Source organism: Gopherus flavomarginatus, chromosome 7, assembly GCF_025201925.1.
Source record: "Gopherus flavomarginatus isolate rGopFla2 chromosome 7, rGopFla2.mat.asm, whole genome shotgun sequence".
Classification (NCBI taxonomy): Eukaryota; Metazoa; Chordata; order Testudines; family Testudinidae; genus Gopherus; species Gopherus flavomarginatus.
Genome location: NC_066623.1, coordinates 22,184,591 through 22,202,805, shown reverse-complemented (window position 1 = coordinate 22,202,805; position 18,215 = coordinate 22,184,591). Strand labels below are relative to the sequence as shown.

General features: G+C 42.6%; 1 protein-coding gene across 6 annotated transcripts in view; it reads left to right on the top strand.

The window, feature by feature from the left end:
* The first annotated feature begins 8,930 nt into the window (after positions 1–8,930).
* Positions 8,931–18,215, top strand: part of CSNK1A1 (casein kinase 1 alpha 1) — a 49,813-nt gene continuing 40,528 nt past the window's right edge. For 3 of the 6 annotated variants that reach the window (XM_050962772.1, XM_050962771.1, XM_050962768.1), the window contains exons 1-2: positions 8,931–9,472; positions 10,249–10,355. In XM_050962772.1, coding sequence (XP_050818729.1) covers positions 9,350–9,472; positions 10,249–10,355 — 230 coding nt within the window. In that variant the 5' untranslated portion in view covers positions 8,931–9,349. The remainder of the gene's footprint in view (positions 9,473–10,248; positions 10,356–18,215) is intronic. The other 3 variants (XM_050962769.1, XM_050962770.1, XM_050962773.1) reach the window with 2 other exon arrangements.

Here is an 18,215-nt window from a genome sequence, read left to right as displayed (position 1 = left end):
AATTTGGCCTATTGAATGTAACAGCCATTGTATGGGGGCAATTGCTGAACTCTACATCCTGTCAATAACTTCAGGAGCCTGATATTCTGGGCGTCTGAGTCCTGCCAGTGGCTATCAGAGTAATAATGCTACCTCTGGTTATATCCTGATGCCTTGCCCTTGGCTGATGTGTGTCTGATTTGTCCCTTAGCCGTGCAAGATTCTTGTCTACAGCAGCAGCCCAAAAAGCTGTGAGCAGCTCTAAAAATAGATCAGTAAACAGCCTACTCTCTTCTGTAAAAAGCCCCTAGCTGAAGGTCATACAAAAGCTACAGACCTGGCCACCCTGCTCAGAATGAAAGCCACAAGGAAGCTGTGCCCTTGTCTCAAGGACATGCTCCTGACATAACAGCATGGGCAGTTGGGAAAGCGCTGAGATACTGAGGCAGAATGGGTGTCTTGAAATGAATATCCCAGTGAGTCTGCAAAACCATTTATCCAGATCTAATCTGATGCATAAATTTTGTAGCAGTGCCAATAATACAGGAACTGGCCCATCTCTAATGCAGAAGCACTTAGATGTTAGCCATGTTCCTTCTCTTGAATTAACAACCTTTCCTAACTGCATCAAACAGGTTATACTGCCTATGACTGGGTATATGCTATTTCATAGGTCTCTGCAATCCGATATTTAACCCACCAGTCAGATGAGGAGGCAGTGTTGTTTAATAACTAGACCAAAGTACTTGAGGTCAGGTGATCTGAAATGTATTCCCAACTTTGCCAATGACTTCCTGGATGACTTTGGGCAAATCACTTAAGGCTTAGGCTCCCTTTGTGCCTTTGAAAATCTTTCCCCTTCAATGCAGGGGCCCTCAGTTTCTGTGAAATGAGGTATTGCTACTTGTCTACTTCATTGGGTTGTTGTGGAATTAAATTCATGAAAAGTTGTAATGTGATTGGAGATCCTCAAATGGCAGGAGCAATACAAGGACAAAAGGGCAGATCCTGATCTCATTTACATCAGTGAAAACGTTGAGTAATTCACTGGACTTGTGTCAGGTTAACGCTGACATTTGGCCACGTCCAGACTACCCGCCGTATTGGCGGGTTAAAATCGATTGCTTGGGGATTGATATATCGCGTCTAATCTAGACGTGCTATATCGATCCCCGAGCCCGCTTATATCGATTCCGGAACTCCATCAACCCCAACGGAGTTCCGGAATCGACACGGAGAGCCGCGAACATCGATCCCGCGCGGTGTGGACGGGTGAGTAATCCGATCTTAGATATTCGACATCAGCTACGTTATTCACGTAGCTGAAGTTGCGTATCTAAGATCGATTCCCCCCCCCTAGTGTGGACCAGCCCAAAGTCTTGGTAATGCTATTTGTGAAGTGTTCCACCCTAGCTCTGATGTTAAACAGTAGTCCAGCAAACTTGAATCTAGGCTCTCCTCTCTGACACTGGGTCCCAGCCCCCTATTGCCAAAAGTAGCAAGGAAAGTGAATCCCAGCAGGGGGCTCAGAAATATTTTAATTCAACACTCAATTATCAGCACTCACAGGCCACCCATGAGGAGATGCTTGACACTCTCTGACCTTTCAGATCACTGCATAGTGTAGCTTGTCATTGAAAGGCTTCACTCCAGTGCTGCTTGGCAAGAGCAGGGGGTATCCCTGCTGCTCAGAAGGACGATCTGGTCCCTCTCTCTCACTCTGATTTCAGTGACAGATTCACTGGCACTATTGCAAGTATGCTGCTGGATCTGTACTGTATAGAACAGCTGTTTCATTATGGTGTGCACAGCCCCCATCCCTACCCTGGGATCAAATTAAAAGCTGTGAGGACATTCAGTTGAATAGAAAGAAGGACTGAAGTGTGAGCAGTGCTGGGATCAAAGTGATATTGAGCTAATTGTATGAGAAAGGTTCTCAACAAAGCAGGAAGTTCAGTGTATCTAATGGAGAGAGAAGAAAGGGGATTTATTCCTTTTGCTTTATCTGGTGATATAGATATAAACATCTCTTCCTTGCTTCATTGCCCCCTGCAAAACAATGAAATATATGCGATTCATATAGCATTTCAGAGCCTTTAGACAGAGAAAATATTAAAGGGCTGAGGCTAAAAAGTGTGGTGTATTGAAAGTGTGTTAAAATTATAGTCTATCATTTTAAATTCTCGGTGGTCTACCTTACTGGTAGAGTATTCTGTTGGGAAGCGTGCAGTAGTAGTCAGTCTGCAAAGATCCAGCCTATAGCAAGGTGAGATGACTTGCAGAAGGTGAGGTCACTGCTTAAATTGCAGCAAGGGAGGTTTAGGTTGGACATTAGGAAAACTTTCTGTCAGGGTGGTTAAGCACTGGAATAAATTGCCTAGGGAGGTTGCAGAATCTCCATCATTGGAGGTTTTTAAGAGCATGTTAGATAAACACTTGTCAGGGATGGTCTAGATAATACTTAGGGCTGGTCTACACTGTGGGAGGGTATCGATCTAAGATCATGTAGCTGAAGTTGCGTGAATAGTGTAGCTGAAGTTGAAGTATCTTAGATCTATTTACCTCGGGTCCTCACGGCGCAGGATTGACGTCCGTGGCTCCCCGTGTCAACTCCGCTACCACCGCTCACTCCGGGTGGAGTTCCAGAGTTGACGGGAGCGCATTCGGGGATCGATATATTGCATCTAGATGAGACATGATATATCGATCCCTGAAAAATCAATCGCTAGCCGCCGATACGGCGGGTCATCTGGATGTATCCTTAGTCCTGCCTTGAGTGCAGGCGACTGGACTAGAAGACTTCTCAAGGTCCTTTCCAGTCCTACATTTCTATGATTCCATCAGATTGATTTGTCTCGGGCAATTTTTTTATTGTATTTTGTTGATGGTGGTGTGTAGGCTGATGGTTCCCAATTTTAAGTTTGAATTAAGCAATTACTTTTTTCCTCTCAGTTGTTTGCAAAACCGTCTTTGAAGCTGGGAATGCACGATTTTTTGCTGATCAGATTTGTCCATCTTCCTCTGACACACACTACAAGTCCCCTTGCAACTCACATTTACAAAGCCACTAATGCTCCCTGTGGCTTACATCTTTTAAAAAAGAAACTCAAAGTCAGAAGTTTTCATCAATTCATTTTGTTTCTGATACTGACAGGCTGTGCAAATGTTAACATCTGCGTAACTCGTGTTTTTTCTCAAAAGTCTCAGAGTGAGAACATGGATGTAGAGGCTGTGGCTGCATTTCTGAAGGGCTTGGATGGCTTTTGGACTGTCAATATCATTCACAGCTCTATAAACTAAAGACCAAACTCCACAGTGTAGGCCATGTTTATCCATGGGAAAGCTGGAAAGTTATTTCTCCTATAGAGCATGACAGCTGGAAAGATGCATTATGAAGAGTGTTCATCTTCCTCTGAGGTATCAGATATTGGTCACTACTAGAAGCAGGATTCCAAAGTAGATGAATCTGTGCGTCTAATCCAGCATGGCAGACGGTAGGGTACCATACTAGAAGTACCTGTGGATCTGATCTTATATGGCAAGGGGCAGAATACCAGCTTAAGCCTTTGAGTCTGATACATTGTGCCAGAGCTGGAAACAGGACTGGATGGACTTATAGATCTGATCTGATATGGGTAAGGCATGGGATACCTGGATGGATAGCTCTATGATGTTCATTCAGCTCCTATGTTCTTACTAATGCCATTTACTTAATGTGTTGAACTCCTGCCCATCCAGAAATTAATTTCTTGTACTTGAGAAAAATATTACCTTCTTGCTATTGTAGAAAGATACATACACCAGTACAGCTCATATATTGCCAAGACCCAAATCTTAAAACTAGCATTTATAATGTGGACAGAACAGTAGTAGAAACAGGAGATGAGCTGAGGTCATTTCAGTATCATACATCTAGACTTGGAAGAATGAGATTTTTTTTATAATTTTGATGGATAATATTGATTTTTAAGCATTTTTTTCAATTTGTATCAATTTAAATCTTCAGTTGTGCAAAATTATGGGATTTAAGCTTTTTTTATTGTTAGCGATTTACATTTTCACAGTTGTAGGAAAGTTGGGGGGAATCAGAAATGACTTAATGACAGTAGACATTGAGATTTAAAAGGTTAAAGCTTTATAACTGTTAAAAATTGTCAGCATCACATGTCAAAATATACAATGTAAATATCCTTAAATCGAATTCTAATAAATTCTCAGGCAGCATTTTTCTTACTTTGTCTATTTGTAAATTTCAGTTATCATCTATGGAAATATTTTTGCAGAGGTTTGTGTGTGTGCAGTGAAATTGACATTCACTGATAAAAGCTGAATCCTTCCAAGCCTTCATACATTCTATGAAGTTCCTTGAGCCTCATGCAGATGGATGGCATGGTGGAATTGTCCCTGTGATCTTGTGTGCATGCATGCATGGAAAGTGTATGTGTGTGCATGTGTATGTTTAAATGGTGGGCAATGCATGTGTTTGTGGGTGTGCATGCACATGAACATGTGTGTGCTTAGGAGCTGGAATCAAAGGGTTACCTGAGGAGATGATTGTATTGATGCTGATGCCTTTGCTAACTAGAAGCATAAATATATAGCTAGATAGATCTCTTTTCTTTCTGTCCAGACAGCCAAAACTCCCATCCAGCTTTCATCATCTCCCATTTTCGCTGCTGTGGCCTCCCTAACACTCACATCACCATACAAAATACAGCTGTTAAGATCATCTTCTGTGTTTTGACCAAGTCCCTTTGAATCTCCCCACTGGCTCCCTCAGTCTCATGGCATCAAGTTTAACCTTCTTGTCCTCACCTTCCAGGCCTTTCAGAACTCTACTCTTTAAATGTATCAGCTCTTGTCTCTTCTTGTATTACTCCCCCATTCCAGCATGTTCATCAGCTTCTCACACACATCTCTGTGCCTTCTTACTGGCTGCCCTCTATGACCAGAACATCCTTCCTGAACTGATCCTCTTTGAAATCTTTCAAAACCCATCTCTGCTGTGATGCCTGTAAGAAGTTAGCTAATTAGTAATGGCTGCAGGACAGATGGGGATAACTAGCATTGACCCTATATATTTAAAATTATCAAGAGAAAAAATAACAAATGTCTATAGGTATATTACAAATTGTGTATATTTGATCATATACCCCTTCATATGATACTCGTCTTCTTAGATTGTAAGCTCTTCAGGGCAGACACAGTGTCTTCATAGGATTCCAATCCTGATTGGAGTCTCTGGGTGCCACTGTAATATAAATATTTGGGGGTGCTGGAACAATTTTTATAGTCAGGGTCCTGAGAGCCATTGAACCAAACTGTAAACTCTGTATATAATGGAAACCACTTTGAGCCAGGGGCTGTAGCAGCAGCCCTAGTTCCAGCCCCTATGTAAGTATTAGTTTTATTCAGTAATAATAGCAGTAACTTTTCAGCCATCAGATGGCAGCATTGCACAATTTTACAAATCTAGAGCAGCGAGGTGAGTAGCACTCAGATACACCCATATATGGTCTATTTATCGGACAACCTGTTTTTCCAGCTCTTTCAAATAAACGTGACTCAAGTCAAACAGCTTCCCAACTGCTCAAATCCCTTCAAGAGCAGCTATTAAAAATCCTGTAGAGCTGTAAGTGCTTCTCAGTCCCTGAGCTGTTTGCATATCACGATCAACAGTAACAGCACGGGCAATCGGGGACACAAAGCGCCTTATTTAGAAATGAGTTGAGGGAGTTGTTCTGAGACATCTCAAGTGCCCTTGAAAGTCCAGTTCCCTTCTCCTGTGATATGTATCCATACTCCTTGGTACAAGATCAACATTCACTTTCAGTGAGAGACCGGTGTAGATATTTTTACTTATGCAAAGAATCAATTACAGAATTTACATGGGAATGAATTTTGGGATGACTCTAACTTTAGGCATCCTTACTGATTCTCAAGTATGTGGATTGGTCCAGAATGTGGTCAGTGTTGATTCAGATCAGTTTTATTTTCATTGCAGGGAGAGATGGGACCAAAGCAAAACTCAGATCCAAATGCCCTGAAGCACAAGGAAGTTTGAATTTGAACTTTGCAGTTCAGGATCATTGCTAACTTTAAGCTTTATCCCTTACTTGGGCTTCTTTATCCCTCTTGGTTTCCTGCTTTGCAGCCACCTTATAGATAACAAGTGGAGACCAGAGAGTTCTTCTACCACTATACCTAAAGCTATTTAGAAACCAATATAGTTAAAACAGTACAGTCCCCTAGTGTGGTTTCAGATATATCAGGGGAAAAACGTGTACTGGTATAAGCACCTTTATACTGGTATAATTGCATTTAGGGCTGACTTTAACAAGTGCGGGGCCCGATTCGTACTCACCCGGAGGCACTCCGGGTCTTTGGCAGCACTCAAGGACCCGCCGCCGAAATGCCACCAAAGACTCGGAGTGAATGAAGGGCCCGCCGCCGAAATGCCGCCGAAGACCCGGAACACCGCCAGATGAGTAAAAATTAAAAAGGCACCAGCATGGAATCGGGTGAATCAGCCTAAAGTCGGCCCTGATTGCATTCACACTAGGGGTTGTACACTTTAACCATATCAGTATAAAGTCACAGTCCTAATCAAAGTAGTTAAATCGGTACATAAACTGTGTGTAGACTAGGCCTTAAATTAGGCTCCTCATCATTCATAAGCATGTGGTTAGCAACTCCACCAGCTGAGCTGAAAGGGAGCTTCTGTGGCTGATCCAGTTAGCAAGAGACATGCCAAGTTGGCATATAATGGATGCTGCTTTTATAATTTGGCTGCATTTCTTTAGGTACTTTCTCAACAGGGCTGGAGGCCTAAATCTTCTCCCAAATTTAGTCAGGAGCCCATCCTGACAGTGAGTAATAATGAGTCACAAGGAATTCTCAGTTTCATGCTCTTGCAAAAGAACAATGCAGAGAATGGATTGAGAGGACAAAGAAGGAAAGAACATTTAAAAAGGCAGAAAGAAACAGCAGACCCAGAATATATCTAGCTGACACAAAGCAGCTGCTTAAAGAACTCCCAGCAGAAATTTGCAAGGCATCTCCAAGAATTAGTGCTACACACTTTACAATCCAAAAAGACTCGTAGCTGAACCGAGGTTAGGAGGTAAATCAAATCATGTCAGACCTACCAAAGAAGGATGATAAAATAGAGCTTGCACAAAAGCACAAGAGAGCTCCACTCCATTCTTAATTCACCCCATTGTGCTTCTGGGCCTGAGATACTGCAGCAGGCATCTCAGAATAGCAGGAGGACCTTAGGTGCCACGTCACTCTGAATTTATTTTTTTATACAATGAAGTCAAGCACTGAACATTAATGTTTCAATGGTTTTCGGATTTGATTTGGGATCTGATAAGTTGTCAGCAGAGCTTGGCTACCATCCACTTTCGGCCATACTCAGAGCTGATGTAAAAGGTGATGTGAATTACAGGTCACGTGTGTACTGGTCAGAAAGATGGTGTACATGGGTGTAACTGACACACTGAAGATCAAGAAGGGGGTATGTAGCAGAAAAAGTGACTAAGAGGATGTGTACAAGAATCAGATCTATGAATACTGCATTTAAGCACAATGTAACATTACTGCTATTTTACTCAATGTGACCCCAAAGTATTAATTTATTATTATTTATAAAGCACCTAAGACAGGTACCTGCTCCAAATTGGTTCTAGAGGCGATCCATCCACTTATAAAAAGCTAAGCTGTTGCAACTCCTTTGACTTCAGTGGGAGTGGACCCATTTACACCTGGTCTGACTTTTAGGCCCTTTCTATCTTCAAAGTATTCTTCACCTAGGGTCCCCTCAGCCACTTTACAAAGAGCCAAACAACCGCAATATTTAGCAGATTGGTTTGTGGGATGGACAAAAAGCAGCTGTGCATGCGCAGCCAAATTTTCAGAAGTGGCCACTGATTTTGGATACATCTGGTTTTGGGTGCCCAAGTGTTGCCAGCTCTCATGACATTTGGTGTTCTTCTAAAGCCCTAGCACGCAGAGTCACAGGATTAATTGAGGATCTCAGCTTTGTTAAAAAATTGTCTCTATCCTTCATGTCTGCAGAGAAAACTTGAAAAAAATTAACCTTAGAGGCTCAAAAAACAGATGCCAAACAAAAAAGAACTCCAAATTTAGACTTTTAAAAATCTCATAATTTTTAAGCCAAGCTCATGATTTTTCTGGGGCTTGACTCATGATTTTTGAATACTCAGCATGAGCAATACTGCCAGCTAAAGACATTGTGAGCTCGATTTTCCAGTGCTGAGTGTTGAGCACCAATTGAGCAGCTCCCACTAACTTCACTGAATGCTGCAACAGATGCTGATGATCTCTGAAAATCAGGCTCCGGCTGTTACAAGCTGGGCACCAAAAACTGAAGCACCTGCAGTTAGATGGCCCCCATCTGATGGTGACTGATTTTTAAGATTGCTAGCCCAGGGCCCTGGCTCTGCTTTCCCCAAAGCAAGGCTGGCTGCCAGAAACAAGAGATCTGAGTCTCTGGGGTGACTAGGGGGACTCAGCTGCCCTGGAGCAGGGCCTAACCCGCTGCGTGTGCTCTTGCTGCAAAACCTGCGTGCCCCTCCTGGCCCCATTCCCACCAAGTTGGCCATGTCAAGTGACAGAGACCCCTGGTGATTTTGAAAGGCCACTGGCCCTTTAAGGATGGAGGGGGAGGGAAAGGTGAAGGAGGACGGGCGGGCGGGCATGCGCCCTTTCTCTTCACCCTTCCCCCTGGATTCCGAATAGGGTTGTGCGCATGTGCACTTGCGGAAGCTGACGCTGCGTGAAGAACCAACCTAGTCATTGACTTTGATTTAACTCCGTCTACGCATGCGCGCTGGTCCAACGTCCTCGCCTGCCCTCTTAGCTTGCACATGCGCGCTTTGTGGTCTGTCGAACATGCACAGTGGCTGCCCCGCCCCGTTCCCAGAGTTCCCTGCGCGGTGAAGAAGCGGCGGCCGCAGAGTGGAGGCATTTTGTGTCCGTGATAGCAGCCGCGCGATATACAAGATGGCGGCGGTTGCTGAGTGAAGTACCAGCGGCGGCGGCCGGGATCCGGCGGTGCCAGCTGCGCTCGGATCCCCAGAGCCTCCCGGTGCCACTCCCGTATCTCTGGAGCGGGCGGAGAGTGTAGTGGCGCCCGGTCGGGGAGTAGGGCAGAGCCGCGGAGGAGGACGCCCGCCGCAGGGGCCCGGCCTAAGCTGAGCGGCGGGGACCAGATTCCTCCTCCGCTGCCGCTTCCCACTTCTCCTCCCGGGCGGCGCAGAGGCCCCCCCCCAGGCTCCTTGCTTCAGCGTAGGACCCCCACCTCACTTCCCCTCAGCGCCGGGAGGGCCGCGAGCCGCCCCTCACCATGGCGAGCAGCAGCGGCTCCAAGGCCGAGTTCATCGTCGGGGGTAAATACAAGCTGGTGCGGAAGATCGGGTCGGGCTCGTTCGGGGACATCTATCTGGCCATCAACATCACCAACGGGGAGGTAAGGGCGCCACGTAGCCCCGCAGGGAGCCCCGGGACTCATCCCTTCAGGGAGTCCCCGCCCCGGGGCACCTACCCAGTGACCCTCATCGAGCCAGGGTCCTGTCAACACAGGGAGCCCAGGCCCCTGCGGTTGGTTTCACCAAGAGATTGGGCGATCAGCGTACCCGCCGGGTGGTTAGTCCGCTACCAGAGGGAGGCTGGCCCTTCGTAGGAGAAACTTATCTAGTGATAGTACATCGATTCGTGGGATCTCCAGTTACCCTGGGGATGGGTGGTAGAGTTAGGCACCCCCCCTCCCAAAAAAGGGGGGGTATGTCCCTTGCCTTGTTCGTCTTCCCCTCGCCCAGTCATCCATCCCTTTCCACTTTGAGGGAGCACACACTTACCTGCCACTCAACATATGGGGAGAAACACAGAAGACCCCCTTACTCTTCGGTTTGCTTCTTTTTCCTCTCTCCATCCCACATTTTTCCGAGCCACGAAGGAACGACTCCCATCTCGATTAGTCATATGGATCTGAAGACTAAACATCTCTAGTCCTATTTCCCTGCCAGGATGGATATTTATGCACAAATCAGCACCGTGTGGATTTTATTTGCAGAGCCTGCTGCTCCTCCATATTGTGGATACTGAGCTAGTGTTGCGAGCTCTAGAAAATCTTCCCATATTCCCAAAATCTACTGCAGCAGAGCTCTGAGTGGGAGTGGAGTGCTGTGTCCTCCTAAACCCCTATGCCTGGTGGATGCTCTGATTCCCTGTTCCCTCTCACTGCAGGAAGTGGCCGTGAAGTTGGAGTCTCAGAAGGCCAGGCATCCCCAGTTGCTGTACGAGAGCAAACTGTACAAGATTCTGCAAGGTGGAGTTGGCATCCCACACATAAGGTAAGAGTCAAACAGGCTGTAGGACATCAGTATGGACTCTTGTCCAGTGCATCGTGTGATGGGGCTCCATGGTTAGAGAAGGGTTGAGTGTTTTTACTCAGGATTGATTTAGGAGGTGAAATAGTGTGTATACGGTAGAATTAGCGGGATCTCTCCAACCCAGCCTTCCCCATTCCCCTTACTGCCCTGTAGATTTTAGCCGTTTATGCAGCAATCCCTGAGGAGGTGGAATTTCTGCAGGATTTTTGTTTAGGAGTGTAGGCTGGCTTCCTGGGAGGCAGCATTGGAAATGGCTGCTCTCTTTTGTTGTGTTTTTGTTCCAACATGTCTTCCTTCTCTGCTCAGAAAATGGCGGATGGACGTGACTAACCCTTCCCCCATCTTCTGTTGGGACATGGACATGCTCTGGCATGCACCTCTCTTCCTTCCAGCACGTTTGTGTGTCCGGAAGGCTCAGGTCTGCAGAGAACCTCCAGGAGGAATGAAATGGCAACCCCCTTCTGTTGCCCACAACAGATGCGTCACTGAGCCCTCTAGAGATACAGTGCCAAGATTATTTCCTCCCCCCTTCTTTCATTCCCTTGTTATGCAGCTTCCTTGTTTCATACTAGTTATGAAAAATTGTTTTAATAGGTCAGGGGAGGCTTAGTCAGAACTATTTTTAAATTTTCTTAGTAGTGAAGCAGACTTGAGAATTGGATTATTGTACCAGTACTGGTAGGTCAGTCAGGTGAGCAAGAATAAATCAAAAACTGGTGGGTTTCCCTTACCTCAGTATAGAGATGAGCTGAAATCTATCTATAGTTATAGTTATAGTTATAGTTAATCTAACTTTTTATAAGAGTTGTCACCTTTTCAAGAGCCTTCATTAGAAGCTTATCACATTTAAAATTCTGTGAATTGTATTTTAACATCTGTTTTGTGATGAGTTGAAGAAAATCAAAGCTCTTATTGGAGTCAATGGCTACATAAACATAACTTAGTGGTTTGCGAAGGATAGGGTACTAGCAATTGTTAGGATTGGAAGGATTAGATTTTTATCGGTAAATCTTGATAAATTTCACCATGTACACACAAACCAATGAAAAAACATTTCCATCAATAATAGAAATTTACAGATAGGCAAAGTGAGAAAAGTGCTGCTTGAGAGCATAGTTTGATTTAAATTTTGAGGTGATGTTGACAGTTTGTGCTTTAATGATTTTGAAGCTTTAACTTTTTGAATCTCAACATCTGCTATCATTAGATTACTGTTGTCTGATCCCCCCCAAAATTCCCTTCAACTGTCAAAATTTAAATTGATAAATATAGAAAATGTTTAAAAATCAATATTAGCCATCCATTGTTAAAAAAAAAATTAAAATTGAACTGACAAGCCTAGCTGTAGTACATGCTTTGTACCCCTTCTTTTTCTTGTTTAATGTACATAAAGGATATAACCCCACTGATTTTGTAAGACATTTTGACTAGACTTTGTTATTGTAGGACATGTTATTTTGTAAATCTTATTGAATACTTATTAGTTTAATGCTTTCAAATAAGGACACTTGTGGGTGCCTCCAGTTATGAGCAGTAATATCTCCTGCACATATACCATAACTATGTTGCCATAGGCTGTGTTGTCCTATATATTTAAACCCTTTGCAATGCAAAATCAGTATAGCCTTATGTAAGGGTAGAACAAATATAACTGTATGAAGCAAAAAAGCTCTAGCTTTAAGTGTGAAACCACTGCTGCATACATTATGCAATTTCAGCATCCTTTTCACAGTTTAAAAAATGAATGAAATTGTCTATTGAAATGCCACTACTGAAATAGTTGCACATTAAAACGATGCTAACTTGGAAAAACTGTCAAAGCGAACAGATATTTAATAATTCATAACCAGTCTGAAAAAGCAGGTATTTAAATGTAAATTGTTTTTCACTTAAAGAATAACATACCTGTTATTCTACCAACAAGTCCATAACATAGTATTGTTTCCATGTAGCAAAAGTGAATTACAGTTCAAAGAAATGTCCTCAGGCTTAATAGTAATAAACTTACTTATTACTGTTTTTTCCAAGCTGAGATGCTAAATGTCAACTTAAGTAATATTCTTGTATAAAACGTACCTATTCTTTGAAAATAACTAGATTGATATCACTGAAAGAAAAAACTTGTTTTAGTGTCTTTTTTTTTTTCTTTGTGCATTGGACAGTATTTTTATATATCTCATTTCACTTTGTGTATTGTCAGCAATTTCCCCTTTATTTATTTTAAATGTTTTTCTCCACACAACAATAGGGGGATGAACAACTGTTTTAAAGAATAGGAAATGATGGGTAATACCACAAAAAATTGGTTGGGAGATTTGGCAACTGATACAGTCTCTGAAACTACTCAACTCACTCTTTTAAACTGACAAGAGTTCAGGTTAAGCAATCTCTTAGATAACCCTGACTGACATAGTGTCTGGTCAATTTCACTTTCAGATTCTCACAGTGCTAGTCCTAACTGTCTGTGTTCTGCAAAATGCTGCCTTTCAGAACATCTGCCCTAACTTGAAATCCTGGGTTTAAATCTTGCCGGGGGGTGGGTACTCTACCAAAATTTGAATTGGCAGTCTCTAACCACATTTCTACTTTTGGCCGGCATCTTGCTTGATGGTATCTGGTGACAGCTGCAGTGGGAGAACCTAAAATAAAGGCTTCTTATTTTGTTTTCTACTTTAACATCAGAGAAGGGCAATAACAATTTGTACAATAAAGTTCTTATCTACAAATATTAAGCATGATGGAATTTGATTAGGGCCAAATACTTGTGTTGCTGTGAATGAAGATGAATAACCTGACTTACAACATGGACTGTGTCACTAATACATCCATCAAGGATACGTACATTGTACAAAGAATTAATTTGTGACCTTCATCCTGATGATGTCCATACATTGTGCATATTGTGCTTGATTTTTCCAGTATGTCTCTTTAGATGCATGTGATCTGGTACTCTTTAACTGCACTCTTGTTGGGAAAATGTTTGGCTTTTATATTTAGCTTAGTTTTCAGTTAAATATTCTGACAGTACACCATGTCAGTACTACGACAATGTGTGTAATATGAACAGTTCAAATAGAATTCAGTTGTGCTCTACTGGAGGAGAATATTAAGGAAAATTTAATCCTTTTTTCTTCATAAGTCAGGCAAGCTTTAAAACTGTTATAAAACCTTACAGCTGCACTCTTAAAGTAGTCATAGAAGGAGGTGTTGTGATCCAGTGGATAGGACACTTGACAGGGAATTGAGAGCTCATTCTTGGCTTTGCCACTGGCTTGTTGTATAACCTTGAAAAAGTCACTTTATCTTTCTATACTTCAGTTTCCTCATCTGTAAAACCGAGGTAATGCTTTACAAAAGAATTCAAGCTCATGTTCGACAAACGGGGGAAAATTTTAGACAACGTGACCTATGAGAAAACATTGAAAAAAATGGGGATGGTACCTCTGGAGAAGCGAAGATGGGTGGCGGGGGACATAAGTTTTCAGGTATGTAGAAGGTTGTTACAAAAAGGAGGGAGATAAATTGTTCTCTTTACCCACTGAGGACAGGGCAAGAAATGATGAGCTTAAATTGCAGCGAGGGAGATTTAGTTTGGAGATTTAAGTTAGACGTTAGGAAAAACTACCTAACTGTAAAGGTAGTCAAGCATTGGAACAAATTATGTAGGGAGGCTGTGGTATCTCTGGTAGTTGGAGGCTTTTAAGAACAGGTTAGTCAAACATGACGGGTGGGCAAACTATAGTCCGGGGGCCACATCTGGGCCTTCAGATGTTTTAGTCTGGCCCTTGAGCTCCTGCTGAGGAGCAGAATCCAGGGTTTGCCCCACTCTGCTTGTGCTGTGGCTCCGCGCAGCTCCCAGAAGTAGCAGCATGTTCCCCCTCTGCCCCCTACTCATAGGGGCAGCCAGGGGGTCTGCACACTGCCCCTGCCCCTGCCCCAGGCGCCGCCCCTACAGTTCCCATTGGTCAGCAGTCACAGCCAATGGGAGCTGCAGGGGTGGCTTCTGTGGATGGGCAGCACGCAGAGCTGCCTGTCTATTCCTCTGAGTAGGAGCCAGAGGGGGGATGTGCTGCTGCTTCCGGGAGCTGCTTGAGGCAAGCACTGTCTGGAGCCTGCACCCTTGCCCCACTCCAGGACCCCTGCCCCAGCACTGATCCCCCTCCCACCCTCCGAACCCTTCGGTCCCACTGTCCTGCACCCCAGAGCCCACACTGTCAGCTTGAGCCCTCACCCCCTCCCCTGCACTCCAACCCCCTACTCCAGCCTGGAGCCCCCTCCCACATCCTGAACTCTTCATTTTTGGCCCCACCCTGGGGCCCACACCCCAACACCCAATTTCATGAGTATTCGTGCCCTGCTATACAATTTTCATGCCCAGATGTGGCCCTCGGGCCAAAAAGTTTACCCACCCCTGGTTTAGATAATACTTGTTGCTGCCTCAGTGTAAAGGACTGGACTTGGTAACCTGTCAAGGTTCCTTCCAGTCTATATATTTCTATGATTCACTGTTCAGACCTGTGTATAAAAACCACTAGATACAGCATAACAAAGGTGTTATCTATACAAGAAATAAAATGGTAAGCCTGAGTTACTAATGTAAAGATTATGCAAGCTAGCTTTTGAAAAACATGTTGGGCCTTCTTAGGCCTGGTCTGCATTAGAAAATTTGGTTGATTTTAAGTGTGTCCATTTGGGTGAAAAATCCACACCCCTGAGTGGCATTGTTAAGCCAACCTATGTGCCTGTGTAGACAGTGGTAGGTTGATGGAAAAATTCTTCTGTTCACCTAGCTACCACCTGGGGAGGTGGACTGCCTATGTTGACAGGAGAACCCTTCCTGTTGCCATAGGTAATGTTACACTGAAGTGCTACACTTAAGTGTAGACATACCCTACACATATCAAAGTAGTAAACACGGAAGTGCAATTACTAATACTTTTGCAATAAGAGAGAGTCTTTATTGAATACTCAACTCTCTTCCCCCTTAGATGCAAGCGCAAAAACACGCTTAGATACATCTAGTCTAGTCATCTTGGTTTTACTGGATCTTCCAGATATGTTGAGATAAATTAGCCAAAAAAACCCTTACATGTGTTCATAATGTATAAAGAAGCAAAAGCGCAAAATCCAATTTTAAAATACATTTTTTGAATGTCACCTCAAAGAACTGAGAAAACTGACAGTACATGAATCCTCAATCTTCACTGTAAACAGCACAGGTTGGAGACTTTGCAATCCTTATGTTTAAGATAAAAAATACAAACAGTCAGATTTAGGCAGGAAAGGTTTTGCTTTATGGTGTAAAAGAAATCTTGAAAAAAGGGCACAGCTATTATTCCATACCCCCACCATGCAGACCCCTTCAGATTAAGAATTTGAAAATAGTTCTGAGTACAAAGAACTATATGAATGCACTAGTAGTTAAACAATGTAATGTGTGTTCTTGAGATGTACATGTATTGTGCAACATGAATTTCATTTTTGGTTTGACAGAAAACTTGAACCAAGGTTACACTTCTTTAAATGATTTTGTGCCCTAAGGCAGCTCTGATGGACTGAATGAAAAGTCCACATTCTTCTGGCAGATTTATTCTGATGGTTCTTGGGCATTATGTCAGTCCCCTTCTTGTACTGGCAATGCATTTTCATCTGTTACTTTCTTGTTTAATTGATCACATTAATTTGGGATATTTGAGTTTGTACCAGATTCCTTGGTTCTGGCTGGCTGTATATTTGGCTGGTGGCTTGTTCTGAACTTTATTTCTGGTATTAATTTATTGTAACTTAAATGTCTTTCAAGATGCACTCTCTACATATTTTTAAGTAGGTTTTCTTTGGGTAGAGATTTTTCTAGAGGATTAACTGTTCAGAAGAATTGCCAGGATCTGGCTGTATTTGGAATGAGTGATGTATCTGCGCCTTGGTTACAGCTAATCATGTGTAACATATTAAATGTTGCATTTATTTGGGGGCAGAACTAAGGCTGGGGCTACATGAGGAAGCCATTGCTCTTGTGTAAACACTGCATAATAACACATACACTGATAGGTGATAATTAATGGCACTAAAAATATACCATTGGTTCTTTGAGTTCCAAGGCTACTGAAAACATATGTATTGTGTATATCCTAGCTTTCTTTCCTCCAGGCTTAATGTTCCAATATGTTGTATATTGTACAGGTGTCGAGGCATGTTTATGCCAATTTTCATATTCCTTATTGCAGGGGGAGTAGAGGGAGAAGGGTGAAGCTTCTTACAGCTTCCCACCATCATCTTGGGAAGCAAAGTCTAGAAGACTTATTAACCTTATTCTCCTTATATTACCTACAAGGTTTAAAGCAGTCTGCCCTGTGTTCTCACTGTAGGAGTCTTAATACCCCACTAAGCATATGAATCTGACTAAAGTGACATTTTAATTTAGTTGTAAGTAGAATCACACCATTGTATGGAGCTATTCAAATTTAACATTTAACATGGATCCTTCCTAACTTCCAAAATAAAGCCTACTCTAGCATTAAGCGTCAGGAGTGCAATATGTGCAGTTAGATGAGTAATGATGTAAAGGACACTTGAAATTTATTAATTTTAAAACCAATCAAATTTATAAATATTATATCTTATGATAAAAGCACCCTTCAAACAGTTTCCTGAAACATCTTAAAATGTTAAAAGGATCTTTTTGCTTTACTGTTCACTAGTATCTCCAATAATAACAGACTATTCAGGGAAACGGTGAAGCTGAGTTACACAGAATGCTGCAGGAAGCACAAAGTAAATTGAAAAAATAGGTACTTAATAGTAATCCTATTATTTTGTTAGTAACAATAGATTAATAATTTTCAGACTTCATTTCAAGTGATGTCCCTTTAAGCAGTGTTTTATACAAGTTAAATATTTTAACTGGTGAGATGCATTCTCAGCTTCGAACTGCTTATTCAAGATCATAAGACAGGGCTTGAAAAACAGACCTGCTAGCCAGATACTAATATGAGACATAGAGAGGGCACAACAGTAACTTGCATCGGCAGCGCTCTGGGAAGTTGCCGGAACCAGAGAGGGTCCTGTCAGTGGATTGTTTCATATTTGTAGGTGTGTAAGACTCCCCTGCCACTTCTTTTCCCAAATCTTTTCTGTTGAATAGGGATAGCCTCAATCTTTTCCAGATCTTCTCCTATACTTGGTTCTGTCTGCCTCTGCTCACAGCTTTATCTAGCGGAAGCAGGTACCGAGGTAGCCACCAGTTTTGTCCGTTTCAATATATGTGTCATCCTGTATGGAGTAATTAAACTGACCAGTTTTTTTCATTTTTTTTTATGCTGCTTGGGAAAGCTGAGCAGCACTAGAGCAATCTAAAGACTTGGGATGAAAGCACTCCATGGGTTCCTCCTTATATTGGAGGATTACCTTTGCAATGAGAGAGGCAGGAAAACTTAATTTCTGTAGAAACATACGTAGAAACAATTTACCAGATGTAGATTTTCTGCCTTAAGCAATTAGTAAAATAGTAAGTCAATCACTTAGAAGTACATATGCAGCATAGAGAGTTCTAGTCAATTTAAATGATCAGGCTGCATGTCATTTATGGGAATGAGTTGCACTAGCATACTTTTATATATTCGAAATAATCTGTTTTAGCTGTACAAAACAGTCATTATTTTGTTTATAATCGGGTGTTCACCCACGAAAGCTCATGTTCCAATATGTCTGTTAGTCTATAAGGTGCCACAGAACTCTTTCTGCTTTTACAGATCCAGACTAACATGGCTACCCCTCTGATACTTGATTTTATTTATAGTAACTCTAACTTTTTTATAGTAAGTG